The sequence below is a fragment of the Notothenia coriiceps genome, unplaced genomic scaffold (assembly GCF_000735185.1).
Source record: "Notothenia coriiceps isolate Sejong01 unplaced genomic scaffold, NC01 NC01_scaffold00012135, whole genome shotgun sequence".
Taxonomy (NCBI): Eukaryota; Metazoa; Chordata; class Actinopteri; order Perciformes; family Nototheniidae; genus Notothenia; species Notothenia coriiceps.
The window spans coordinates 24,323-44,976 of NW_011344836.1; the positions used below are offsets into that span (position 1 = coordinate 24,323).

Genomic DNA, 20,654 nt, shown 5'->3' on the forward strand with positions numbered 1-20,654 from the left:
AGAGGGAATAATACAAGTTAGATCTCAGACAAAATGAATCAATAATATAATAATGGTTCGGTTAGAGCAGCCGACAGAACGTACTTGAGGACTGAGAGTGTGAAGAACGGACTGTTCTGCTCGACTGCGGAGGTCTTTGGGCTTTAGGAGATGTTCTGCTAGACACTGAAAGGCAGAAAATAAAATCTTTTCAATCTGTTTGAAATTCACACTGCCTTTATAAAAATGCTAAGATGCCGTTCAAACACTCACCTCCATTAACGGGCCTGCCAGCGTCAGACAGCGAGTGTGGGAGTGAGTGGGAATGAGGGACCGTGTGTCCGTGTGGTGCGGGGGGGCTGGAGGGGGATGGAGCAGCGGATGCTGGTCCTCCGGCAGAGGCGGGCGTGGGGCCAGGGCTCGGAGCGTAGGCCCCGCCGCGGCCCGACAGAGGGCTGTTCCTCTCAGAGGGGGAGGCGCCGGACTGGGGCCCGGCGGCAGAGGGCAGCGGGGGTCTGGGGGAGGACGAGGATGGAGGGTTGGAGCGGTATCCTCCGCTCAGACGGGCGTGAGGTGGAGGCCCCCCGGGACCTCGCTCAGATCGGTCCCGCTCTCGGTTCATCTCTCTCTGACGCTGAGGTAATGGAATGTACTTGCCATCCCTGTGAGAGGAAGAGAATGTGTGTCACAGACGGACAAAACATGTGGTTGATACAACAAACATCACACTGACTGACTGGTGCAACGAAACATGACGAGTTCCGGCTCAATCAGCTGTTTGATTGTATGCAGGGTATATGCAGGACTCCTGAAGTCAAATTGAATACCCTTTAAAATCTTTTTTAAGACCCTTTCCATACATTTTAAGACCTCATTGCCACTCATCGTAGTTTAAAATTATTCACCACAGCCTTGTTGAAATATAATTTATAATCTAGGATATGACACTATAACTCTACAGGCCCCACAGACCAGCAGCCCCCCTCACCTGGTGCTAGCTCCAGGGCTGTCTCGGCCCCTCTCTCGCTCTCGCGGGCTCTCGCGGCCCCTCTCACGATCGTTGCCGTCTCGCACCACAGCGCTGTATTTGTCCTCCTCGCTTTTGCCTTCATCATTTTCCAGGCCGACGCGATGCCGATACTGCGGGCTCGACTCGATCTCACAGGCCAGGCGAGCAGCGCGGGCCTCCCTCTGCCGAAAGTTGTCTGAGTTTCCCTTCTCCAGCGGTACACTGGAGCAGGAGAAGGAGAAAGGAGCGACATAGAACAAACAATGAGGGATACAGAAAACCTTAAAACTGTTCAGTCAGATAACTCACGTGTTTCTTAATATGTTTATTAGAACTTAGAAGCAGCATATAGTTTGAGTTTGGCGTCGAGCCTCATCACTCCACAGATTTACAAAGAACATTGAGTGATGATTAGATAACTATCCCCTGAGCCTACAGGTGGAAGCTGGGGTGGTGGTGGGGCAGGCGAGCAGCAGCAACATGAACACAGCAATAGCGAGTGAACACAGCAGTGGCAGCAGCAGCATAGCGAGGCAGAGGCAGGAAGACCTGGCAGCTTAAATAGAGCGGCATGTTTAGGAGAATGTGTTTGGTTGGTTGTAAGAGGGACGAGGTGCGCCACGTGTTCTCGAGTTGACTGCCTGAACTAGCTCGCAGGCTTCGCCCCATTTCTTGAATTCAAACTGAGCCCAAAGTATTGTTCATGTAAAACGTATGAATTGAAATGGCTACTTACGTATACATGGAAAGGCTGGAATCGTATGTTGACGTGACTCCATATTTCACTTCATTGTAGCGGAACATCTCGTTGGCATCCCAGCCATTGGACTGAAAAGACAAATGTAAAATAAATCAGGGATATTATTAAGTGCATCAAGCAGAAGTTTAAAAAAGTGTATTTCTTGTGGTTTAATAATAATAATATAACATTTCCGAGTATGGGCATCTTTGTTTTTTGTAGTGTTGAAAAGACAAAGCGACTCACTGGATCTTTCTCCAGATCGAAACCCTCTCCATTGCTCTCTCCGCCCTCCCATCTCTGCAGAACCTTCTCCTTGTGTTCTCCGTTGACACGCGTGGAGCTGATGGCCGTGTCTGTGAAGGTGTCTAAAACCATAGGAATGAAAGTAGATTAGACCTTTCTCTAAGTGTTTCATTTTGCACACTTTGTCTACAGCCTGCAATCTGAGTCTAATCGATGAGTCTCAAAATATAACATTAAAGAATTCCTCAGATCAAATCCAATCTAGTCAAGGCTAACATATCTATTTACTATAAATCAAGGACACTCTCAGCATGAACTAAGTCTAACTTTCACCACAAAAAACTGTTTTCCAGGAGGATCAATATGTCTATCCTTCCAATGCATTGCAGGTGTGTCAAGATGTTCGCACCTCTTGTGGCAAAGTTGAGGTCGACGTCTTTGCAGATCATGGTCACCAGGTCGGAGGGGCTGAAGATCATGGTGTCAGTGATGTCCTCCCTCCGTGGCAGAGTTGATGTCGGTTCCTCCTCCTCACCGCGTTTGTGTACAGCGTCCACAGCCAACTCACACTATGGACCCGACATTAGAGATTTGAAGTCAGTGTTAACTTGCAGACAGGAACATAAAACAACTAAAGAAAGGTCATAATATTCATTGAGAAAAGTTAACAGTTATGCTGGCAGGATTACATGCAGTTTTATTTCGTTGAAAGTGGTGGGTTCAACAAGAGATTCTTACCCGAGAGCTGAGAGTCTTAAATACGCCTTCAAATACACTCCCGTTCTTCACTCTTATGTCACAGGTCGAACCCTAAGAGGGAGGGAGAAAGACTTTGATTTAAAAACGTATAAAAGCAGAAAAATAAGACACAAACAAAATGTATTTAGAAATGTGATACTTCCAAAACTCTAACAGCTTTTTGGGATTGAGTATACATATTTTGAAAACTGTATTCTGTATACTGTCCATGTTGTCAATAGTAACTATTTAATGCATCTGCTTTTATGAGATTTGGGTTGTCGTGTCTGAAAAAGTGCACGTCTAGTAATAATAAGGAGAAACACGACAGACAACTTGCAGCACAGCCGGTCTTGAAAGAGAAGGACCATTAGAGAAGGTAAGTTACATCTTCCCTCCAACTCATGTGGTACAGGTCAAAGTAGGTAATGCAAGTCATTCATTTGTCTTGAATAATCCATTCTGGTCTAATGACATTAATAACAAGTCTAATGACTTACCACAACAGCTGTGAGGAAATGAAGCATCCTAGCATTGTTGTACACACCCTCGAACACCTGCAGATGGGAAAACATGTTTTAGGTATTCATCAGGCAAAGTAGTACAAATACATGACATTAAAAGATCAAATGATATATGTATATATTTTTTTTTAAAAGGACCAACATTTGATATCTTAACCAGTAAAAAATATGTAGGTTGTCCATTTAAAGGGTAGGTTCTACATCAATACTCTCCTTTTATACAGGAAAACCACTTATGACGCACTCTAAGGAATGGAGGTTTAAGCCACAGTTACCCTTTTTAACCAACTGTCGTCACAGGTATATTCCTGGTAGTCAGATACATTTGGATTGTAGTCCAATGCACACAACATATTCTTTTATATAAAATTCTCTCATCAGTGCTCTCTTGAAGAGGAACGTTCAAAGGCAGATTTCCCATATATAGTTTAAAATCTTTGATAATGTATAAGATCACACGATAAGCATGTCACGATGGTGCTGAAATGGGACTTAAAGATAAGGATTGGTTTCAATATGGCCCTTTCGTTTTTAACATTGTGTACAATCTTATGCATGAAACTTTTCTGAATCAGGATACTCACTGGAGATGACTGGAACGTTGGCTTTGCAGAAGCTCGGTTCCTGGGAAAAACAAAACAGTTCAAACATGTTTGTCTGCTCAGACAGTTGGATAACCTAAAAGCCAGCCAAGGCAGTGTCACATTCCACATATAGTTGGATTAGGGAAGTTGAAAAGCTCACTTACAGGTCTGACAAGTCCCCAAATCATCATTCCTACTGCACTGAACACTTACAACGCAAACTTGGTAACTAAGTCACCTATTGGGAATTTATACTTTCTTCAAACTTTATTTATTGACGTATTCAACCTTTCTTGTGTTAGGTGTCATCCTGCCACCAATTTAACTTTGGAAAAAAACAACATCATAACAGATGCATTTTTCAATGATGTAATGTGTAGTATAATCTTAAAGAAAACTTCAATATTTGGTAATGTTTCATAAACATAGATGCAGCAGTTCTACTGATCCCTTTAAATAGATCACACCTAGAATCTCTTGAATTAAATAAGGAAAATCGAATCTATATTCTTTAAATCACGTCAACATTTTTAGAAAAAACGTTTGAGCAACTATTGCACATAATCCACGTCTCTTTGCTGGCACTGACAGGCCATATACACTTTGAATAGCTTTTTTGCTGATTTGCTGCTCACTGCTTTCACAGAACCTGGATCCACCTCAGTTTTTGTCTTGCATTTAATCTGGACATTCCAATTGGTTAACAGTCCCTGTCAATCTAACATGAGCTAATCTGATTGGCCTGGAAATAAACTCTATTTCCGAGACACACCCACTCGGCACACACCGCCTCAACCGGTAGGCCTCCAACTCACGGGACAATCCTCGGACTGGCCTGACAGAAAGCCCCACACAACCCGCTTACCTCCCGGCCTGAGTCCTGCTGCCGCTGTTGATTCCGCTGACTGGAGCAGACATACCGGCGGGGCCCGAGGTTCCGTTGGACGCCTTTCTCCCGCCTGAGCCGGACTGCTGCTGTGGTTTCAGCATTGCGAAGCACAAGGCTTAAGACACCAATAAGTGTACGCTCACTTATAAACACTGATACCTTTGGAGGTGAAGTTTTTAAGGCGAACTATCTTTAGCAGTATCACCTGTCCCGAGCGGAGCCGGTGTTTAACCTCAGGGATACCGGCTAGCTACTCTTGCTAAGTGAAGTCGCTTGTGGCCTAAAATGTAAAAGCGAATTTATATTAAATTAAACATATAACTTAACAAACCACCCCGACTATCTTATCTGTTACCACGGTAGTTATGACAAAGCAAGCGACTAGTGAAAAGACACGAGTTTTCGTGTGATTACTTAGCACTAGCTCGCTAACTTAGCACTAGCTTGCTAACTTAGCATTAGCTTTGATCCTAAAGCTCACTTCGGGCGCTTTCCTCCGGGATGTACGGTCTTCTCTCGGTCGCGTCGCCTTGACTCCGGCACCGCTGACCCCTTCCGTTAAAATTTAAGCACTTGGTGTTACTGTCAGTTGCCCTATTAAGTTAGATTATTACAGGTTTCTTACTGAAAACCTGCTGCGGGTCGGTCAACACCACCTCTCGGTAGGTTCACTAGACTCAATCCGCGCGCGGCTGACCGGCTGGAAAGGGGGAGGGGGCGTTGACGTGCGCGTGCGCTTTTTGACCTAGTAGTGAGCGCGCGTACGTGGAGTCATGTGTGCATTGAACTCCTATTTCATTCATTATGATTTATCTCTCAGATATAAACAGAGGTGGAAGAAGTACTCAGATATTGTACTTAAGTAAAGGAAGAAGTAAGAGTGTATGAATACTATGTTACAAGTACAAAAGTGCTGGTATACAAATATAATAAAACTCCTGAAAGCAAAAGTACTCATTATGCCAATTTCAGAATAATATATATAATAATACATGTTTTGATTATAATTATGTATGCATGAATGTGTTATCAAACCAGGTAAAGGTACTACTTTTAATGACGTTGTGTACTGCAGTGCAGGGTAGCTATTGAATTTACTCCAGGTGTAACTAAAGTCTTATTTAAGTGTTGATTAAATATTTCACATCATTATTCCAAATCTGTAAACTAATTAAATGTATCTTCTTAGTTACTTTATACCACTGGATATAAACACGAATGGATCATGTACACGTGGCAGTCACAAACAACATTTTTTTTATAGACAATTATTATTGCAATCTTTTAATGTGCATGTTGCTGTTTCCGCGTAATGTTTCTAAATCATTCATACATCATGTATCAATGAGTGATATGACATAATATGATAAGGGCAGAAAACACATGCACCGCTCTCCCTGGTTCAGCCTCTTTCTCCGTGCGTCCTTACACTCGTTATTACGACTGTAAGCGGCAGGCAACATGGCAGCCTCCATAGATAGCGTTTGTGTAACATAGCCGGAGTTTGGTACATTTTCAAAGGATTTTGATCTTATTTTCTTCTGACTTCATTCCGAAAATCAAACAAAAGACCTTCGTCTACTGCCAAATAAATCGTAAGTGTAATACACCACGTGATTTGGCATTTTCAACGGAACTAACATCACTAAATAAGTGTTTTTAGTTATAGCTAACATATGAATGTATGTTCCAATGTTCTTCTGATCCTATTTAAAGATTAATGTCAGATATTTATCTGTGTTAACACTGTACATGCTGTCATATTTAGAGTTGTGACTTATCAGAATGATGAGTATATTCTGTCCTTGAGCTGTTGGGTTTAAACCAGTCTATGGTTTAAACTGAAGTCAGTATTCTCTATTTTAGAGAAACAGGGCTCAAATGCATGACAATTTCGGTAGTTTTGATAAATAGGTATATACATTTTTTTCTTTTAGCAGATGTGAAAATACATTTAGCAGCCGTATATTTACAAGGCAAGGTATCATAAATAGTTGTAACCTGCCAGACCTAATGCAACATAAACACTTCTAAATGAACAATCTCAGCATATGCTAAAACAATCTTAACATGGATGTCTATGCACTTTTTATAACAACCAAGTACATTATTGAATGCATGACTTGACTTTAAAGTTTTACATGATTTTAACTATCCAGTAACTTAAATTCAGTATTTTCCCTGAATCCTTAAGTCGTCATGTCTGCATTTTTGACCACCTAACACTCTCTACAGGTATGCATCCCACATGTTGACAAAGAAGCTCCCCCCCCTGCAGAGGTTCCTGTCACTGGTTTCCAGACGTGCAAGTCATGCCACCCGACAACAGTATGATGTCATTGTTGTGGGTGGGGGTCACGCAGGGACCGAGGCGGCGGCGGCAGCAGCCCGAGTGGGAGCTGAGACCCTGCTGGTCTCACAGAAAATACAAACCATTGGTGAGAAAAAGAAAGTGTTCTCTTAACAAAAGAGCATATTTTTATTTGATTGCAAACTTTTCCACCAAAATATGTCCCATGTCTTCCTCCCAGGTGCCCTGTCCTGTAACCCCTCTCTGGGTGGAGTGGGGAAGGGTCAGCTGGTGAGGGAGGTGGACGCTCTGGACGGGCTGTGTGGTCGAGCAGGAGACTGGGCTGGGATCCACTTCTCCATCCTGAATCGTAGAAAAGGCCCCGCTGTTTGGGGCCCGAGGGCCCAGCTGGACCGGCAGCGTTACCGCACATTTATTCAGGTATCAGATGAGGTTTACATTTTCTCTCTTTGGTAGAATGAATACTTGTCTGTGATGCCTCTAACTTTGTGTCTGCTGTTTATCCTTCAGTCGGAGCTGCTGTCCACCCCCAGGCTGACGGTGTTGGAGGGCTCAGTGGAGGAGCTGCTGTTATCAGAAACAAACCCAGAGGAGCCCGGAACACACCGAGTCACAGGGATACGTTTGGGTAAGGAGCAGATATTTACCGTATCCCACACTTGATCCCACACTTGACGCCCTAATAAGGACTGTAATCACAGGTGTATTCCTGTTTTTCATTTCACCCTAAATGTGTCATCATGATTTAGTTTTTAACTTTGTGCTCATTATGTTGCGTTGTTTTTTTTTATGCCCAACTTTCCCGAATAGAGATACTTAAAGAGGATGCTTTTTGCTTAACAAATGTCATCCTCAATCGGGTTCTCTTTCTCTATGCAATAATTGTATATGTAGAAATTCTGAATGGCATTTTTTTAATAGAGAATCTGGAGTTTGTTTGACATTTATTATCAAACAAATGTATCATCCTATTAAAACACTTTTCGGATATATTTGAATAAGTTAATGATCGTGCACTTCCTTCAACATCTTCACAGCAAACGAAGGCACGCCAATCTCAGCCAGCTCTGTGATCCTTACTACTGGAACCTTCTTGTCTGGCTCGCTCTTCGTGGGCCAGAGCGAGTCCCCCGGGGGTCGGATAGGCGACGCTCCATCGAGCGCAGGGCTGTCCCACACACTGAGGGAGAGGCTGGGGCTGAGGGTCGGCAGACTGAGGACCGGGACCCCTCCCAGGATTCTGAAGGATTCTGTCGACCTCTCCCTGGCTCACCTTCATCCCCCGGACAGTCTTCCCACTCCGTTCAGCTTCCTGAATACACACACACGCTGCAAGGTAACGCCTGGATTATGTCTGGTGACTACCTGCACTGGATATGGTCCACTATGGAGCTTTGGGAATGATTTCTAATCTTTCTTGCCACTGTTCTCTTTGTGATGGGTTTGGATGGTCTGCCTTGTCCACCTGCAGACTCAAACCATTGGCTAATTTTTATTTATAAGGCTTATCTTGGTCTGCTTCTTTATTACCTTTGGAAGGATATTTTCCTTAAGTCTGTACTGAACAGGGAAACATTTTAATTTAAGTTTCCGAACCACCTGAATCTTCTGGAGTTAGTGTCAGTGGAGGAATGATTCTTAACTAATTGGAAGCACACCCATCCAGGAAGATGTTTCAAATGTCTTTCGAAACCTTAAAATTAGTTCTGTAACGTAATTTCAATGTTTTAAATAATTTTTATGTCTGCAGCCGTGTTATTTTTGTCACTGCCAATATCTTGGCCATGACACTCAGTCAGTCCTTTAATCCGGGTTAAATGTAGTTCAGGAATTGATTACTGTTTTTAGCAATAGCAGTCTACAAGAGGAATTCTTACATATCCTTATAATTTTGTTTTCCTTTTGAAACTTAACAATTCTTCAGCCTGAGGAACAGCTGCCTTGCTACCTGACCTATACTACTCCTGGTGTAGAGAGAGTGGTGAAGGAGAGTCTTCATCTCAACTGTCACATTCAGCAAGACGCCAAGGGTCCCAGGTACACACACACACACACACACACACACACACACACACACACACACACACACACACACACACACACACACACACACACACACACACACACACACACACACACACACACACACACACACACACTACACACACACACACACACACACACACACACACACACACACACACACACACACACACACACAGTACACAGTGTGTTCTGAAACCACATGTACCAACCTGAGTCCCCCCCCTCTCGCAGATACTGCCCCTCCATCGAGTCGCGAGTGGTTCGCTTCCCAGGCAGACAGCACCAGGTGTGGCTGGAGCCTGAAGGGTTGACCTCTGACCTTTTGTACCCTCAGGGTCTGTCTATGACCATGCCCCCCGACATTCAGCTTCGCCTCATCAGAGAAATCCCTCCCCTGCACAGAGCTGAGATTCACACGCCTGGTACACTGCCTGAATCCTGTTTGATCTGCATAGCAACCATTGATTTACAGCACATTTAAAAGTGATTGTGTTCCCTGAATGTTTCTTATGTTTGTGTCTTTTCCAGGTTATGGTGTGCAGTATGACTTTGTGTGTCCCACTCAGCTGAGCCCCGCCCTGCAAGTGAAAAGCACCCAGGGGCTGTTCCTGGCCGGACAGATTAACGGAACAACGGGGTACGAGGAAGCCGCCGCACAGGTAGCTGCTTTTGTTTTGATCAATATGTTCAGAAATTAAAGCTGAGGTAGGCAGTCATTTTTGGGGTGAATTCAAATAAACGTTAAACTCCTAAAACTAGACTCCTGCACCTCTGCTTTTAGGCTTTAGAAAATATATCCTGTTACGAAAGCCTTTGGCCAATCACAGGTTATTTCAGAGAAAATAGGCTTCCTATGGTCTGCTCTACTTATACAGAGGAGCATGCACGTCTCTTCGTTAACAACCTGATACAATGACCCATCCGAGACGCATCCAAAAAACAGTCTGATCAAATCGGCAAAGCATTTCCGATATCAAGAGAAAAACTTTTATTTTAGTGGTTGTATTCGTTACGTTTTTAATTACCCTGAAACCGATTTCCACACTTTTTGAAACCTTGTTCCTGTCTGTGCAGGGCCTGTGGGCGGGGGTGAACGCTGCCCGCTCTGCACTCTCCATGCCTACAGTGGCATTGTCCCGGACAGAGAGTTATATTGGAGTTCTCATTGATGATCTGGTGAGTCGAGGCGTTACAGAGCCGTACCGCATGTTCACCAGCAGGGCTGAGTATCGAACCTCTCTGAGGCCGGACAACGCTGACCTCCGCCTCACTCTGAAAGGTACCCATAGTTTGTTAAGACTTTATTTGTTTTACAGACACAGAACAGAATGACTTGTACCTTCTTTCTTTTAGTTTTCAACACCTCTTATTAACGTTTTCCTGTTTCAGGGTTTGAGGAGGTGGGATGTGTGTCTCCTTTGCGCTACCAGGAGGCTGTGAGAGTGAGGGACAGTCTGCAGGAGGCTCAGGCAGCTCTGCAGACCCTCAGTCTGTCCAGCCAGAAGTGGAGGAAAGCGCTGCCCGACATGCGTATGAGTGAAACCAAGAGCACCCTACTGACGTGAGTAACAAATATGTGGAATCCACATTGAAATGGACAAAATCTATCTGACGTTTAGGATACAGTGAAGTAGTTTGATCCTTACTCTGGGGCTTCTTTTTCAGCGGTATGGACGTGCTGCAGTACAACGACGTGACCTTTGAAATGATGTCATCTGCCTTCCCAGAAAGCCTTTCACGTCATATGGAATTTGCCCAAAGGCTCAAGATTGAAGGTAAAAACTAACTTTGACATCAGGAAAACTTCTGCCTTGATGGATCAGTTCTCCATTATCATTGTCTCAAAAACATTGCTGTTCTTTCAAGCTACCATGATACATGTCATTATTTCTCACTAAAACATCTCTTGTGTTGTTCAGCTGTGTACAAGCCTCACTGTGACCTCCAGAAGAAAGAGATTGAGCGGATTCAGAAGGAGGAGAACATGTCTCTCCCTCAGGACATAGACTATTTAACTCTGCCAGTGTCTATGTCTCAGGAAGTCAGAGAGGTTTTGGACAGAGTTCGACCCAGCACTGTGAGTACAGTGCATTTGTTGCTTGACGTTTTTATAATTTCGAAGACCAGAAAAAAAAAGTTTGGGGTTATATTTAATATGAATTAATACTTTGTTTTCTGTTTGTCCAGTTGGGGGCTGCAACACGTTTGGAAGGTATGACTCCGGCTGCGATCGTCCATCTCTTGAACTACGTCCGCACCGCAGCACAGAGGGAGAGAAAAACCCAAACACACCAAAAGCAAGAGAGAGAGCGGGAGATGTGTGCAAGAGAGGCGTCTTAACCTCAGTGAAATAATGACTCAGGAAATGTTTTATAAAAATGTATGTATTTCTGAAAATGTACAAAATAAATTAATGTTTTTGTTTTTGTTTAGATAGACATTTTTTTTATATTGTTAAAAAAATAAAACAGTGTAACAAGAAAATAACACACTCTTTCATATACAATTATGTTAAGGAGCCTTCAAAACCTCGAGAGCTACCTAGTTAGGAAATCTAATCCTGTTAGTAACATTACTGTGAACAGCGTTAAACTCCAAGTGACCTTCTCAGCATCACTGCCGTTAATAACAATATTCCCGTCCAGCTCCGAAGTGCCTCGAGTGAAGAAACCGAATGGAAACTTCCAGTTAGGCTGTGGCAAGCCCCTGGGGGGTTCTGGGTAAAGTGTAGTGTCGACAAACGTCACCTCAGTGGTTAGAATGACAGAGGGCGACAAAGGACACTGAAAAAAAGATGAGGAGGGTTTTTAGACATTGTCATAGAGCTGAAACATGCTGGGTTAGGGTTGAGTGTTTGTGCCTACTTTGAAACGTTGACACTGGAAGAGGTATTTAGCCCCCAGGATGTATTTCTGGGGAAGGTCTAGGAGACCCTGGCGTGCCCACAGCACTTGGATGGCGAGAGAGTTGGGGAGGACGCAGCCGGATTCACACGTTTCCTGACAAAGGGAATGAAAATAACGACTGAGGTTTCAGATAACCCAATAACATCACACTCAAAGTTCTAAGACTTTCTAGAATACTTTAAATTCCTCAAACAGCTGTACCTCTAGGCTGACGGGACACTCCTGGGCGATTACTCTCGTCCAGTCGGGCTGGGAGCCAAAGTTCATGGCGATCACATCAGGAGCTGCAAGTCCCTGCAAGAGCCCGTAAATCTGGGAACGCAGCTCTGAGCAGTTACTAGACGGGGAACTAAACAAAGAGAGAGAAATGACAAAGGAAAGATTGAAGAAAAACCCATTATTGCGTCTTTATAATCTTTAATGCCAGGACTTATTTCCAGCAATTGCAACTACTCTAAAATATAAAGCAATATTGTGTGCTCACCTGAAAGTGCAGCCAGTGATGGAGTTGTGTGGGAAGAGGACAGGAGCTCGGCTGTCAGGGTCGGGGTAACACGACCCACTCTGTGACGCCCACAATGTGGTCAGCTAACTCACCGTCAAGGAAATATATTGTATATTGACTCAAATCTAACAGGATAAACGAAACAACAAGTCAACTTGGAAAGAGGGGAACAGTCGACAAGGCATGAAACTTAAAATGTTAATGAAAGTGAAAAATAATTTGTGGATATGCCCAGTAACTTGGATCCACTCCAATATGTAGTGGGTTCTTCCTTAGCCCATGCTGAACCCTTCCACTAAGTTTAATATAAATTGAGTCAGTTTTTGGGATATTATTGCTGACAAACAAAAAGATCAGGCAGTCATTTTAAGAGAGGTTCATGATTTTGTTTGTAAGGATACAGGCTTCACTTCTCCATCAAAGCGACCAATGACAGGAGATCCCACTCTGAGTCCGACTGCAGAGGTCGGATCTCCCTGAGTGGGGCTGGGCGAAGCGAGCTGGAAGAGAGAAATGGCTTTAGTGAAAGAGATGGAATCCTTAGTTCCTCAAGAGATGAAACCTGTGGCTTTGAAGGCTACCTTGAACTGCACCGAGTGCGTCTGCAGCAGCGACTGATTTGGATCCGCATCAGCTAAGACTACGTTCACTGTCGCATACGTCACTTCCCCTCTGCCTGTGTATCCTATGACAATCTCCACCTAGTCAGAACAAAGGACGATTGATTGGTTTAGTCAATTGTTGTGGAGGGGGCTGAAAAGAATCACAATTTGGACTATACTCACCTTTTTTACCACATTGACACAGGAGCTGTTTTGTTCACTTGGTGCAGGCCATTCAGACAGTGGAGTCACTGGGATCTGAAACAAGAATGAGTGCAGCACCGAACTTTAAATTCTGTTTACTCTTGGTGTAAAATATTGAATTTTAGACGCACACTGTACTCAACATGATGATAACTTTCAAAAATCAACACAAGAGGTCATACTTGATAGTTAAGGATATCTAGAGATGTACAATAGATTAAAGATGTTAGTATACTAGAATAAAGAAATTAATTCTAAGACTACTGTTTAATGAAATGCAGGAATAATCCCCGAATGCTAGCGTTGGCAGCTGACTTTGTAAGCTGTATGTTAATTCACTTCATGTGCAAAAGGGAAGTGTGCCTGCTAATATCACGTATGGATCGGTGCTGTATGTAAAATCAGTCACTTACCAGAAAGTCTGAAACTTGTTCTGTCTCGACAATTGGGGTCTGTAATAAAAAAGTATTTACGTTATCTGCTGCAAAATTCTCACAAATAATTGTCCACACAAAAGCATGTTGTGCACGCAGTGTGACCTTGATCAGATTAAGGTCGGAGAAGTAAGAGCGGGCGTTGAGAGTTGCGTCTGTGGTGCAGGACTGAGGAGTCAACATGCGAGTGCAAGACAGCGACACAGACCTCATGAACTCTGCAAGAAGAGGAAACCAGAAGAAGAAATAAATGGTGCTCAATATTGTTTGGATGTAAAGGCACACTTTACCACACATCAAATGTTAGGAATAGTAAATGTTATCAAAATCATAAACATATTAGGATCCCTATTAGCACTAGCATGAGCATTGGCATTAGCATGAGATTGTTGTGAACTTACTTGCAGGATTGCGGCTGATACAGAATGCAGACGCTGCCCCTGGAGAGGGCTGACGAAGGAAACCCCGCGCGGGCGAGTTAGATAAATATGTCTGGATAACATCATCCACCTACAAATGTGGTGTGAAGAGTTTTATTAAAGATACACTCCTTAATTAAGTTGTATTCATGTATACACGTTTGTTACTTTGAATACATTAGATACAATATTGTGAGCAGAAAAACGTCATATCTGTAGTGTTTACCCTGTAGAATCCTCTGCTGTAGCTGATGGTTAAAGGTGCTGGTGGGGAGAAGTGGTACGAGTCCCCTAAAGGAGGAAGCTGCTGTGGAGCTGGGAGGGACTGGGGGGATTTATCTGTTGGTTCGATGTAGATTTTTAACAGCATCAGAGGACGGTACATACAAGTTGCTTATAGATAGTCTTACAAAATAGGCTGCAACATAATTAGTGATTCTCCTGGTGACAGCAGTGTTTATGGTTACTCTAAATCCTTTAACATTAATATACTGTTATAACATCTACGTACCTTCAGGCCGGACACAAAACAAGGAGTCCGTCACAGTGACAAGAGACGTATTCACGTTAGCCCTGAACATCAGCCATTTCTCAATGCAAACTCCTGATCTGTAAAATGAAATAAAAACTCTTTAAATGCTATAAATAAGTGCTTTATGTGCTGTGGCTTTAGTGCATGTGCAAAAGACTTACATGGCTTTCTGAGGACATCCGGTGAAGACGGTACTCAAGTTCGCAATCCCACAGTCAACTGTATCACAACAGCAGCCGATGTCACAGAAATCAGGGGTTAAATCACAGAGACAACCTGGATAAGAACAAACAAAGACTTGTGTTATTCAGGACAACTGAAGTTGAGTATACAATTACAGAGACACGGGTTTAAAAAGAGTACACCAAAAGACAGTATAACCTTTCAGTCCACAGAGTTTATTGTATGAGCACTTTAGTTGTAAACAAATAGGGAATTAAACAAGGATTGTGGCAATTAATCCTCTTGGAATATTATAAAATCTAATTGAAAATACACTTACACTTAAATTAATACGAATATATGTACAACAAGCTTGATAATGAATCGTCTATTAAGATCTGAGACATTGTTAGTGAATAGTTTCACACAGCAAGTATTACAGTACAGTAAGCAACTGAAAAAATACAAGATTTATAAGTAACAGTCGGAGTTCAAAATCTTACTCAAGTACGAAAGTAACAGCATCAAAATGCACCAAAAGTACTGTTTATGCAAAATGACTAATTTCAAAATAGTATGTACTAGTATATTACTGGACTATGTTAAGGGATGCATTATTATGAAAATCAATTTAATGTTGATTCAGGGAATGTGGAGCTATAATTACTTTGTATTCTGATGGGGAGATTAGCCTAGACTAATGTATGAGATACTTTTGTACTTGTGTGGTAGTAACATTTGAATTGCAGAACTTTTACTTTTAACAGAGTACTCCTACCTCTGAACAAATATATTGGGGTAAAAAAAAGTACAAAACTCCCTCAGGATGTAGTGGAGTAGAAGTATGAAGAAACTAAATTGTAATTAGTTACAGGACCTGATAAGATAATATGAAGAATACAAGAGGTAGGTGTGAGTTACCCTCTGAAGAGAGCAGGGGCTGGACGGTGGTTACAGGAGGACCTCCAGTGACCTCAGCGGGGCTTTCAGTGACCACAGCGGGGCTTTCAGTGACCATAGAGGGGTTTTCAGTTACCATAGAGGGGCTTTCAGTGTCCCCAGCGGGGCTTTCAGTCGGAGTCATGGGGTCTGGGGTGACCGCCTCGGTGGTGGAGACTCCGGTGAAGTCCTCCGCCGCTTTACCGCCCGGAGCAGGGGTCTCTGAACTGAACGACCCCCCACCTGTAGGGCTGGGGGTAACGGTTGAAGTGAACCCCGGCTCTGTGGCCGCGTGAGCCGAACGTCCACACAACACTACCGAAAATATCAGAACTAACGGACACCACCGGCGGGGATTCATTTCTACTCAAAGAGACACAGGAAATCTGATATAATGTTTACTTTACAGTTAGCTGGAGGTATTTCTCCTACGTCGCTCGTTACAACTTCACATCCATGAAGTCTTTCAAGTAAATTATAATAACTTTGAAATAAATAAACTATTCAAGAACCCTGGATGCATTTAGCTTAACATTGCTACACAAGCTTCTTGTTACCAAGGAAGTAGTCACGGCAACTTCCGGTTCTGAAGACGCTACCGTAAATAATGTAAAAGAGAAGACATGTATTTGTCCAAGTTCTTTATTTTCATAAGCACACAACAATACTATTACATATGCTTTTTAATCACCCAAGATAAACCAAATAGAGAATATATGACATTAAATAGGGTAGGCCTTAGTTAAGATAGGCCAAAACGCATACAGAAATTAATTTCTGGCACATAACATTGCACATCAGTGAATGTAAACATAATATTAAATGTAGGCTATATAGATCGTGGTAGACATTTTGGAATTAATGTACACGGGAATGTAGGTAATGTATGAGAAATATATACACAGAGGCGTAAAATGTCTTGCAAATCAGTAATTAAAATATAAAAAGGGGAAATGATAGTACGGTGACAGCATAAAACATGTTATCATCCAGCAAATAATAGTGTATTTTGAAAAATGTTGATGGAAAAAAAGTAGCCCTGTGTACAACCAAATAAATATATTTTAACCTTTTCTGTGGAAATTAATTTACCCAAATTTGTGTCTTAAGACTTAATCTTCTAAAGAAAATGGTTACCCTGACAGTTTAACATCAACATACCAACAACCAATGTCTGATCAGATTACATGGTCATTGTTTTTTTGGTGTAAATCCTGATCCTTATCGTGTGTAACGGTTGCCTTCAAATGCCATATACAATACTTTTTATTTGAGTTAATGAATCTGGCCCGGCCTGAGCACTGGGCTACATGCCCAATTACATGTGAGGTGAGGGAAGTTTAAGGAGATTAAACAACATTCCGGACATTTGACCTTCAAATTAAACAGATTAAGACTATTTCTACAAAGCTTCCAAAATTATTGTTTGGTACTTTTTGTGATCTATGACACTGTAAATAATTAAGTTGATATCTTGACATCACTGTTATTCCTCACAAGTAACTTATTATATCTCAGTGTTCTTCAAGGGGATAATCATCACCCTGCTAGGCTTGGAGACCGCAGTGAATGCCAATCCGAAGTGAACCTTTATAGTTGTTATCTTTGGATTTGTTTTTAGACATCCCATTTTAGATAAACACACATATAAACTTATTGAGAATTGAAAATATGAACATGACATTTTTAATCTAAGTGAAATAATAGAATAAATACTATATTAACTCACAAAGTTAGAAGATAAATCAATCTCCAGATATTATAAAAAATGCTCTTAAATGTATTAAGAGCCATTTTTTGGGAGGGATTGTACAAAATGTAATTGGATAGAGAAAAAGTGGTAAACATCTTATCACATGCATCAATATGGCCTGAGATTCACAAAATTCTGAGACAGACCTGGCTGTCAGTGAGGTCCTTGTTTTCTGTGAAAAATATTGTTTCTACCTTCAGCAGGAAATTGAGTTTGTAAATCCTGGAATGTGTATGCTAAATACACCGCTTCAGATTGAACAGAGTGCTCCTTGTGTCCTTTAAAAGGTTTCAACTTTGCAAGCTTGTAAAAGCTGAAAGCCAGCAACAGACCTTTGTAAAAAAGTTTTATTTTACTGCCGTTGGGTGTTTTTATTTTTGCTATAAAAGTTTGAGTCCAAAGGTGTGTTTCAGTGGGATATTATCAACATTTTGTCCGACAAAAATACTATTTTCTATTAACTCATTTGCTGAACTCTCAAATTGAATGTTCATCAATCTTTTCTATTCTTTGTTTGTGATGTAAGTTACCCAAATGTATTGAATGGGGATTTATAAATCCCTCCCTTTTCCCTTCCACTAATTACAGTTCAAGCAGTTCAGTATTTTTAGCAAATGGAGTTCCTACGTAACTGGGAATGTTGAATAAGGGCTCCTTGGTGTAGGTCTGCCTGTGTCATGTTCCAGTGATCGCAGACAAACAAGAACCTTGTGCAAACAGCTTACAAAAACAGAAAGAAAGAGTCACTGGAGCACTTATGCCTCACCTTGGAGTTAAGGAGGGATTGTTTTCTGAACCTGTGAGAAAAAACAGGAAAATCCAGATGAGACCACACCAATTGGTTCCTTGCCAACAGATAAGGACACACGGCAGAGATGATGAAAGAGTGACCAGGACATGTAAACAGTGATAATAAGGAAACGATTTGCAGAGAGCTGGTATATGAATGTTTGACAAAGGACCAAAAGCCACAAAAGAGAGGACCTACCTCAGGAGGAACCATCGTACCGAGCCTTTTCTGAAACATTTTGGTTTCTGGATTTTAGTTTCCTTTACTACCTAAACTGCAGTCATGGCTGGTGAGGAAAAGTTGTCGTACCATGAAGCCATTGAGAGGGCGAGCAGCTCTTTGTATCGCTTCCCTCTGCTCCCAGTCAGAGGAATTCCTCTCATGAACCATATCGCCAACAGCTGGGACATTATCTGGGCTTTCCGTCCTGACCCCTCAGACATCCTCATCGCCACCTACCCCAAAGCAGGTAGGCCACTCCAATTCAGGTCTATAAAGAAATCAGTTTGGATCAGGGTCATTTCTTTGTGTCATGTATTTCTTTAGAAAATGTTGTTCTGTGATTATAAAGCGTTGTTATGAATAAAACTACACAACACTATGGCTATATGGATGTTAGATATTGCTCCTTCTTGACAAACTACAACAGCAAAACACCCATTGCCATTATAATGATCAATTTTAATATATATTAGTAAAATACTCATGAGTAACTTCACTTTGATACTTTTGTACTTTTGACCGTTTCTCACAGTGTAGTTTTGCTACTTTGACCAAAGTAAATAATACTTCTTTCCGCTAACTAAACAGTTATTTAAGGAAAAGTACATAAACTAAGCTGGTATTTGACCCCAAACTGGTGCAATTTAATACAAGGAAAGTATCTTTGTATAAATCAGAGTTAATTTGTGTTCCTGGCACATTAGGGACCACATGGACCCAGGAAATCGTTGACCTGCTTCTTCACAACGGAGATGCTGATGCCTGTAAACGAGCCCCAACACCGGCACGCAGCCCTTTCCTTGAGATTGTCTCCCCGCCACCAATCCCATCAGGTGTGAATTCATGTGGTTGTGTTACTTTACAATTGAATGAAGTCTATCTTCAAGAGCACTTTGCTCCAGCAGCTAACGCTAAACTTCATTTATGACTTCCAAATACATCGTCAAACTAGGTCCTTCTTTGCCATGTTACCAATCAATTCCAGGAGAAATGTCATATTAACCCATACAAATCTTTCTTGCCCCAATGGTAGGCTACTGTAGTCAAAACCTGCTTTATCTATGATTTAGCAACGTTCATTCATGCTAAGAGTGGGACTCATTCTCACAAACATAAGCATACAATTGAATTAATGAGTTTTTCTTTGCTAAAATCTTGTTCCCTGACCTTATGTTGAAGGTATTGATCTCCTGAAGAACATGGATCCTCCAAGAATCATCAAGACACATCTGCCTTTTCAGTTGGTGCCTCCTGCATTTTGGGAAAACAAGTGCAAGGTAAGACTGTCAGACTATAAGTGCAAAGTCCTGCAGTGAATTTAACTGTCTTAAATGGGACCATAAAGGTTGATATAAAGCAGTGGTTCCCAAAGTGGGTGGCGCGCCCCCCCTGGGGGCGCAGAGGAATGACAGGGGGGGGCGTGAGAGACCAGGAGGAAAAATGGTTATTAAAAAAAAAATAAAATAAAAATAATCATAATTTGAAAAAATATTGATTCGAAAATAATATTATACAGTACTATTACGTCTGGGTCTCTGTGTTTCATTAAAGCTCGGCTCTGTGCGTGCGCGAGCGAGAGAGAGCGCACCGGTACCGGAGATCGTTGTTGTTAGCTTCTGGTGCTAGCGAGCTACGCTAACGGCTATAAGGAGTTTTTTCAACAACAAAGTGGAGGAGAGTCCTCTCCTGAGAGACTCAGTGAACTAAAGGACTCTCTCAGTGTTATCTCAGCGGGTCTCAAACGTTTTTGTCACCATTAATGTAAACAATTATTTCCGAGGCACACGTTTATATGATCATTATAGTTATAAAAATATAAGAGAATAAATGAAAAACAGGTATGAAATACTATATGACAGTAAAAAAAGAATAAAGTTTAAAAGGGTGATTTGTAAAATATCCATAAAGAAAAAGTAAATCTGTTTACAGTGAGCATATGCCGTGAGCTGATTATCGAGCCTTCATTGTAACTGTTGCGGGTACATTCTGTATTTGCGTGGGGATTGTTGCAGTAGAAAATTCCACTGTAGTGACCGGTACATTAATGGGAAACCCTAAATGTTTGAGCACCCTCTATGAAACGTCAAGCTACCCCACAGCACCCCCAAAATAATCTCTGGC

The 20,654-nt window shown here is 42.0% G+C and overlaps 4 protein-coding genes across 6 annotated transcripts in view; 2 read left to right on the forward strand and 2 right to left on the reverse strand.

Moving 5' to 3' along the window:
- Positions 1-5,379, reverse strand: part of atxn2l (ataxin 2-like) — an 11,372-nt gene extending 5,993 nt beyond the window's left edge. For 2 of the 3 annotated variants that reach the window (XM_010773144.1, XM_010773143.1), the window contains exons 1-10: positions 4,685-5,379; positions 3,820-3,859; positions 3,212-3,268; positions 2,712-2,783; positions 2,383-2,542; positions 1,974-2,095; positions 1,725-1,816; positions 968-1,210; positions 253-641; positions 85-165 (exon numbers count right to left, since the gene is read on the reverse strand). In XM_010773144.1, coding sequence (XP_010771446.1) covers positions 85-165; positions 253-641; positions 968-1,210; positions 1,725-1,816; positions 1,974-2,095; positions 2,383-2,542; positions 2,712-2,783; positions 3,212-3,268; positions 3,820-3,859; positions 4,685-4,809 — 1,381 coding nt within the window. In that variant the 5' untranslated portion in view covers positions 4,810-5,379. The remainder of the gene's footprint in view (positions 1-84; positions 166-252; positions 642-967; positions 1,211-1,724; positions 1,817-1,973; positions 2,096-2,382; positions 2,543-2,711; positions 2,784-3,211; positions 3,269-3,819; positions 3,860-4,684) is intronic. The other variant, XM_010773146.1, reaches the window with a different exon arrangement.
- Positions 5,380-6,068: 689 nt separating this feature from the next.
- On the forward strand, positions 6,069-11,552 carry mto1 (mitochondrial tRNA translation optimization 1). Its single transcript, XM_010773150.1, has 13 exons — positions 6,069-6,303; positions 6,944-7,146; positions 7,240-7,439; positions 7,530-7,647; positions 8,057-8,355; positions 8,944-9,056; positions 9,297-9,487; positions 9,594-9,724; positions 10,140-10,344; positions 10,455-10,626; positions 10,731-10,840; positions 10,985-11,142; positions 11,253-11,552. Exons 2-13 carry the CDS (start codon positions 6,957-6,959, stop codon positions 11,403-11,405), a joined length of 2,040 nt encoding a protein of 679 aa, XP_010771452.1. The 5' UTR covers positions 6,069-6,303; positions 6,944-6,956; the 3' UTR covers positions 11,406-11,552.
- Positions 11,503-16,313, reverse strand: LOC104947181 (tectonic-3-like). Its single transcript, XM_010773149.1, has 14 exons — positions 15,751-16,313; positions 14,829-14,943; positions 14,647-14,744; positions 14,362-14,474; positions 14,118-14,226; positions 13,822-13,934; positions 13,696-13,734; positions 13,262-13,336; positions 13,058-13,177; positions 12,878-12,976; positions 12,456-12,559; positions 12,173-12,320; positions 11,930-12,064; positions 11,503-11,848 (listed from the first exon to the last, which is right to left on the reverse strand). Exons 1-14 carry the CDS (start codon positions 16,127-16,129, stop codon positions 11,603-11,605), a joined length of 1,893 nt encoding a protein of 630 aa, XP_010771451.1. The 5' UTR covers positions 16,130-16,313; the 3' UTR covers positions 11,503-11,602.
- A 2,081-nt stretch (positions 16,314-18,394) lies between these two features.
- sult1st6 (sulfotransferase family 1, cytosolic sulfotransferase 6) lies at positions 18,395-19,864 on the forward strand. Its single transcript, XM_010773151.1, has 3 exons — positions 18,395-18,780; positions 19,238-19,366; positions 19,713-19,864. Exons 1-3 carry the CDS (start codon positions 18,594-18,596, stop codon positions 19,847-19,849), a joined length of 453 nt encoding a protein of 150 aa, XP_010771453.1. The 5' UTR covers positions 18,395-18,593; the 3' UTR covers positions 19,850-19,864.
- The last annotated feature ends 790 nt before the right edge of the window (positions 19,865-20,654 follow it).